The sequence below is a fragment of the Cariama cristata genome, unplaced genomic scaffold (genome assembly GCF_000690535.1).
Source record: "Cariama cristata isolate BGI_N322 unplaced genomic scaffold, ASM69053v1 scaffold13531, whole genome shotgun sequence".
In the NCBI taxonomy this organism is placed as follows: Eukaryota; Metazoa; Chordata; class Aves; order Cariamiformes; family Cariamidae; genus Cariama; species Cariama cristata.
Window position 1 is genome coordinate 6943 of NW_009601098.1, and position 7488 is coordinate 14430.

General features: G+C 38.6%; 1 protein-coding gene across 1 annotated transcript; it reads right to left on the reverse strand.

Annotated features, from left to right (window-relative positions):
- Window positions 1-2575: 2575 nt before the first annotated feature.
- On the reverse strand, window positions 2576-6228 carry CHST8 (carbohydrate (N-acetylgalactosamine 4-0) sulfotransferase 8). Its single transcript, XM_009710322.1, has 2 exons — window positions 6199-6228; window positions 2576-3724 (listed from the first exon to the last, which is right to left on the reverse strand). The coding sequence occupies exons 1-2, from the start codon at window positions 6220-6222 to the stop codon at window positions 2576-2578; spliced, it is 1173 nt and encodes a 390-aa protein (XP_009708624.1). The 5' UTR covers window positions 6223-6228.
- Between the last annotated feature and the right edge of the window lie 1260 nt (window positions 6229-7488).

The window sequence follows — 7488 nt, forward strand, 5'->3', positions numbered from 1 at the left end:
CCCCCCCCCCGAACACTTTACTGATTTGTAACTGTAGCAACAAAGTCTTTCTGATGTAAACATGACCTTGTGGCTCTATCAATTTCTGTGTATATGTACATTAAGCTGAAAAGGAACTAGGGTGAGGGAGGAGGAGAAAGGAGAAAGGCAGGTCTTCGATGTGAATCTAGCTGTAGGATTAAGTTCTTTAATCTTTCCCTTAGAGCTCTCTAAAACTAGCAGAGGTCTGAATACAAATGATACCCAGCTTTACTCTGGTCGCATCACATAGCTAATCTGTGAGTCTGCATGTTCTCTTCTGCTGTAATAGTGCTGCAACAAGGTGAACTGAGATTCTTCTCTCAGTGGAAGTTCACCTGCTGACTTGAATGAGTTCAGCACCAGTCTGCAGGAGCAGTAGTAACATGCCGTGCTCTGATACGCTGACCTGCTTGCAACATCAGACACTGAAAGAGAAGCTATGAGGCCTCTAATATTTATTATATCCTTTCCTTGTGTTGGTAACTGTTTGTCATTTCTGTAATGACAGGCAAATCCTCTTGCATCAATTAGAGTACCCTCACTTTTTAGAGCACTTAATATCACTAAATGCTAAGGGTGGCATAACAGATTCCGAGTGGTGGTCTTGACTATGCCTCCTCATCTTTGCCCCCCCTGCCCCCCCATCCCACCACTGGTAGAATCAATGTTCTCCTCTGTCTGCTCTAGGAAACAATTAATGTGCCTTGTTTTCCCCTGGATACTCCTCAGCATGACCTGTTGAGCGAGCTTGTTGGCCACACTTACCTGTTGGCAGAGCAGCCCAGGTGAATAGCACCCAGCCTGTTACTGCTGGTCTGAGCTGGCCTAGCTGACAAATTACTTTGACTAAAAAGTCTGTTCCCTCATCATGTAGGCAGATCAACAAGTGTCTGAGGGGGTGGAAAGGTGGGGTAGGTGCTTAACTGCAGCAGCAAGGCAGTGATGAGGAGCTTGGGTGGCCTGGGAATGGTCACTGGCTTCACGGAACAACGTAGGTTCTACATTACCTTTCTACTGCAAACAGTTTTTTCTCTGAACAAAAACTAAAAGTCTGTCAGATATGATGTATGAAGTATTTGTGAGTAAAGCTTTCAATACAAGGTAATTTTAAAACAATTTTTTCCCTATTAAAATTTAAAAAACAAAAAAACATATTGGATGTTTCTGGGGAAACTGTGATGCCAATACTTGTGATGCATTAGACTACTTGTGTGAGTGAACTCTTTTGGATCTGAACCTATAAATGTGGAACTACTTGAAACAAGTGTTTCTTCTTAGGTGTCTGTACATTTGTACAGTGCTGGTTGTGGTGGAATGCTTGGTTGTGAAATACAAACTCCAGAAATTATTAGGGAGTTCAAGTTTGGCATTATGGCTGAGTTTGAGACTTGTTCCAATATGGCCAATTTAAATGTCATCATTTCAAGCGGTTAAATGACATGTAAACAAGGATATGGTATACAGAATTAGTGGGAAGATTTACAAAACCAGTGGAAGGTCCAGTATTGAATTCTCACAAGAGATTTCTGCTAGATATGACAAAGCCTTCTCTTAAGTATAAGAAATGAACAACTGAACTAAAACACCTGGAATTTTTTTTTTTGTGTTAAGTCGGATGTAATTGTTACTGGAATAAACAAGTGTAAATTGTTTGCAGCGATGACAAGAACTACGCTGTTGGGCAGGAAGTTGCATTTATTCCTGCTTGTTATTATGAAGGAAAGATTTTTATATTCCTGGTGACTATGAAGATTAAACCAGAGATTTATGTTAATGGAAAGGATTAAAAGAATCTTAATAACATTTATAAAGATGCAAATGTTCGCCTGCATTTTATCTTTTTGCAGATGAATGTGCCATAAGGGAAATATTGAAGGGGGAGAAGGCATCCTCACTCTGAATTGCAACATCTGGTTTAATACTGCACTCACATGGTCATTAAGTATTAGTTGTTTTCACCAGTGTGTTTTTGAATGGTGTAAGTGTGAGACTTTTTCTCCCTGACGAACTTGAGATTATTGGGAAATGACAATCTACAACCAACTTCAAATACATAGTGCATAGTGCTTGTTTAGTGTGTGACTTCATGTGTTGCAGATTTCAATGAACTGTAAATATTACTTGGTGTGATTATTTTTTTTTCTTGCTACTCTGTCACTTTCAGACTTATTTTCTGAATGGTAAAGATATTGAAATACTGGGTCCACTGTCATTGTCAGCTGTGTTTCCTCAGTTTCAAACTGTCCTGCCAGTGTAAACATAGGGTATACCAGCATGGAAAATTATGTGCTTTATTTGGGAACCCTGACATATAATATTATACATATATGTACATACATTTCATATGGAGAAATTATAGAAAAAATATGATTTGAAAAAAGAGGCAATTAAGGTGAAGGTGTAAACATCGCTAGCCATTTATGTTCTCTTTTGGGTTTTTTCCTGCTCTTCAACCGATTGTTTACTAACGGGCAAGTGTGTATATATAAACAGAAGCCACCCGGATTTGTTATGCAGTTCAACTGGTACAACTGAAGATGTCCCAGCTCTCAAATCAGTATAAATCTTCAAAAGGTTTTGAGTAGTTAAACATCAAATAATCCATATAGTAAAAGTCATAGCTTCGTTGTCGTTGAGAAGGAGAAAGCTGTGCAAAATACTGTTGTGTAATTTTAGTGGTAGTTCTTTCTTCATTGGAGTGCCTATCTTTAAACTTGGGGAAAGTTAAATTTTGTGGAGCACCAATTAAGTGCAAGAAAAAGTTTGCATCTTCTTCCATACTTTCAAATTTCCCAACAAAGTCGTAGTCTATTAAACATGGGCTGCAAAGCCTATTGACGTGATCCCAATGGATATCCATACCCACTGGCCTATGTACGTCCAGGAGATATTGAATGAACTCTTTAAATTTGACTCCAGAACCTGTCCTTAATGCTTCTTTGGTGGCATTGATGCGGTATCTGGAAATGATGGCTTTTCCAAAAACCGGGTGGTAGTAATTGTTTGGATGTTCAAACTTGTCCCGAAATGCAGATACCAGCTTTTCAAAAGGTTCACGAATAAAAAGCATCTTTGTGTAAGTGTTGAGCCTATGATAAATTCCTTTGTGATCAAACCCATCCAGCCTTTTTAAATAGTTTCCATAGTGCACTGTGTTGTGCTGTATATCTTTTGTGGAAGAAGCCAGCCCGTTAAGAACCATGAGCACCCGTTTCCAGTTAGAGCAGCCAGCTTTTGGTACTTCACAATATAAAACTCTGTATTTATCTTCTACAAATATTCTAGAAACATGATAAGGAGTGATTATTCTTCTGTTATTACTCTTGTATTTAGAACAAGTTTCCCTCATTATCCGCTTTCTTTCTCTTTGGATCTGATAGAGGCTTTTCCACTTCTTGTTGTTCCTATCCTCAGATTTAAGCGTGGGCAGGTTGAGAATGGAGCTGTTCATGGAAATCAGAATTGGGCTCTTCTTAATTATAAATCTCCTCCTCCGTTTGTGTAGCCTGATGGAATTAATTTCTTCGCCTTTCTGTTGATCTTTCATAGCAAACATTATGCTGTTTTGCCTTCTGTCTGTGCTTTGAAGCTTAGTGGGCACATTTTCAGGTAGGTGTAATGAATTGCTCTGCTTTACTGTTGCTACTCTGTCTGCAGTATTTTTTCTTGATCTTCTATCCTGGTTATTGCTGGAAACACAGTCCTGATGAGGGGAAGGAAAAAAAATAGATGAAAGATATTAGTAAATGAGAGAGTATTTGTCACTCTTAACAGCTTGTACAACTTAATATGGATCTATTCACACACTCTGAGTTCAGCAGAATTGTACAACAAAATGCATCGCTGCAAGTCCTCAGCGCTGAGCCCACACTGTGGTAATGACTTTTCTCCTTATCTTGTTCTGTTCTTAGATGAAATTCAAAGAGTGAAATGAGCCTGAACTGGTAGATTCCAGCTCAGATTCGGATTTAACTGCATTTTAGGTGGTGCCTGTACACAGACTTTGAAAGATACTTTTGTCTTAGATATGTTGTCTTTGAAATTTCCACAAAAGATATGTGAGTATTTTGAGGACTTACACTAGACTGCTTGTTGTCACACAAATCCGCTTGGTCATCTGTGTCGTGTGTGTGTGTCCCCCCCGGCTCCTGCTCAGTAGCTTGTTTTTGCAGTGAGGGCAGTTGTGCACAGAGCGAAGCCTGGCAGGGAAGGGAGGTTTATAGTGTTTGTAAAGTGGAGTGAAGATGTAGAGGGAGGAAGAGTGGAAAGAGGGAAGCAGAAAGGACTGGAGTGAGAATGTGGAGGCTTTGTGGAGAAGTGGGTTTGGTCAGAGCAGCATGAATAGGAACCCCAAAGGGAAGCTTCAGTGAGGTGAGCCTGGGACGAAAGCAATTAAGACTTGATGAGAAGCAGTAAGGGGTAGGAATGAAGCTCTGGCTGGGATTAGGCAAGTGAAAACAGAGTAAGCAAAGTGAGTCTGTGGATAAGGGGTTTCTGGGACCTGCTCTTTTTCATTAGGTGGATCTCACTGGCTAATACTTGTTTTGGCATACAGCCCAGATGTGCTCCGTTACTTCCTGCTTCTCAAAGCAGCTGAATTAAATCCCTGTCTACATGTCTATGGCTCTAAGACTAAAATTAGGTTCTGGACACTGTTTAACTACATGTCATCCCTGTTTTGAGAACTCACCTGGGGGCCAAGTGGCATATGAGCCTCTAGGGATCATTTCAACAGCAGAAGCAGATGTAGTTGCAGAATGTTTATTGCTTACCCAAAATACTTAATCTTTATTTAAAGGTTTTATAAATTGTAAATTTCTGATTTTCAGTCTTTTTTTGCTCCCTAATAGTATTTAAAACTGGCTTCAAAAATAAGATACTGGATGAATTTTAAGGTGTACAGTATGGGGATTAGTAAGGTCATGCTCTTTCAAGGTGGCAGATTAAATCTTAATTGTAATAGTGATTTTACAAGTCTCTTTCTGTTGGCTGAAAAAAGCAATGCTATAGGTAATTTAAACTTTTGCTGTCATGGAGGTTATAGCTTGCCACATCATTCTTTAAGGGTGAGAGATTAATAAATCATCTTTGAGACTTTTTATTAAAGAAAAATCAGTGACAAAAGAAGAAAATCAAATCGTATTATTTTATAGGTGTCTTGCTTAAACTGATAACTATTATGCAAGACTCGAAACAGATTGCTATTAAACACAGTTTTAAAAGTACTATGCAAGTTGTTGCAGAACTTGGGCTTCTAAAACGTTTTGCTGGCTGTTCTGGTAGTGGAGGTGGTATGTGATGTGCAGACTAGGAAACCAACTGATAATTTGCCATATGAGACACTATGTATTCAGTTGTTGGGAGTGAGTGCTGTACTGTGCTCTTATCTACAGAGGTTGCTTCTGGTAGTCAAAGGTGTATTGAAGTTTTTATATAGGTAAAATACCAGCTGTGTTTCTAAATATTACCCTTTACAGCATGGTTGCAATTCAATCTTATTTACTCGTGATGTGGCTGATTTCAAATTCAGACTTCCTAGATATTCACAACTTTAATGACAGCGGTGGCAATGAACCTACAGTTTTTGGGGAAACGGAAATGCTCTAGTGTGAATGTTTTCTGTCAGTGTAACTCTTCATCCAGAAGGTCAAGCTGGAGTCGTAGAGAGGGAGTGATGTCAGTCACATCACACTGATTTCACCAGGCAGTGGCATTTGGGTAACAGCTGGCAGCTGCACAGTTGCTCCTTTGCTCCTTTTGCAGTTGTCCTTTGGTGCTGAACTGGGGGCAGCTGACGGAGCCATGCGCTGCTGCTGTGGGTGTGCGAACAGCCACTAGGTGGAGGAAGTCCACCAGTATTTTTCTTTAGCCTGGTTTTAAGTATCTCTTAAGACCTTCATTTGATCACTACGATCTCATACAGAATATTAATATATGCAAACTTTACAGTAGCTTGTAGCAATATCCAGTCTAGGAAAGAACTCATAAAACTAAAGTTGCATAGTTTGTCAAATTCATATTTTAAAAGGAAAATTTGCGCTTCATGGCAAAATTTTGATGCATCTTTCTTTGTCAATGATTCATCTCCAGTCTAGTGGCCTTATCCGAGCCATCTCTATCCATACCTCATACCTGGAATATGGGTACAATTTTCCTTATGTATTTTTGACAACTTACTTTTTTTGGTTGCTGGAATCCCATGTTATATTTTATCCCTAAACAAAGAAAGAAATTAAAGTTATTATTTAGTAAAAATAAAAACATTAGTTTCATTTTTGCTGAACTGATAACAGTGTATTCTCTCAGTAACTAAAAGGAAAACAGGAACAAGTTCTATTAATGCAATAATAAATAGACAAATGATGAATCATAATTGATGTATCTTTCATAGCAACAATACTCCTTGGGAGGCCTCTTTATTTATAGATGTCATAACAATTGTGAAATGGAGTGAATGTCTCTACCTCTTTTTTACAGATGGGGAAACTGAGCTGGAGAAAAGTGACTGCTTAACCACAGCTAAAAGGCCAGCAGTGGAACAAGAAGCAGCTGAAACTCGTGATCCCAGGTTAGAGCACTTAAAAAAAAAAAGCTTTTCTTTTTGTATTTACCTAGAGCTGTGTGGTTCCCCCCTCAACTTTGGATAGTATGATACTTATAATAATAGCTTGCATTGAGTACTATCCTTTGCTGTAAAACCACAGCAACACACAGTGGAATTATGTATAAGTGAGGTAACGTTCGTAGGGTTTTGGAGAGGCAAAACAATACAGAATTGTCATTTACCGGACCTTCTGGCTTCTACAATGATGTCTACCTGAAAATAAAATAATAAAGATGTGAAAATCCTAGTAGGCAGCTTTAACAGATGTGTAGGATCTCTTTACCGTTTCTAACCTCTGCTAGGTGTAAGTTAATATTACAGGAATGTGTAATGGAAAACACTTCTTAATTATGAAATTAGTTTGGGGCTTTTCAACTTACAAAACTTCTATCATCACTGTCACTGTTGCTTGAGAACTCCAGTTGCTTGAAGACTTCAGTTTAATAAGTCTACATTATGAATCCAGTCTTTTTGACAAGGACAATTACAGGTAAAGGTATTGCAAAGTATTATAAGTGAAAGCATCACTGGGGTAGCTCAGTCCCATTGGATTAATTTTCATGCTACTATGAAAGCTCTCAGAAACACTGTGCGTGCAGAGTTTACATTGTACCTTACTGCATTTAAAGTGGCAAGTCCAACTTAGATGATCAATCATGTTTTGGTTTTTTAAATCAGGTCTACAAACTGGTGGTTATAGTAGAGTCTGAGTAAATTTGCTGTGGTTATTTCTGTGCTGTTAGAGCTCATCTAACAGTGCTCATTACTCTTTTGACTCATGTTTGAGCTTTAATTCCACTGCAGCAATTTGTTAACAATAAACTCAAGTTAAGGTGCATGGGAATACTGTGATTCTGTGCCTA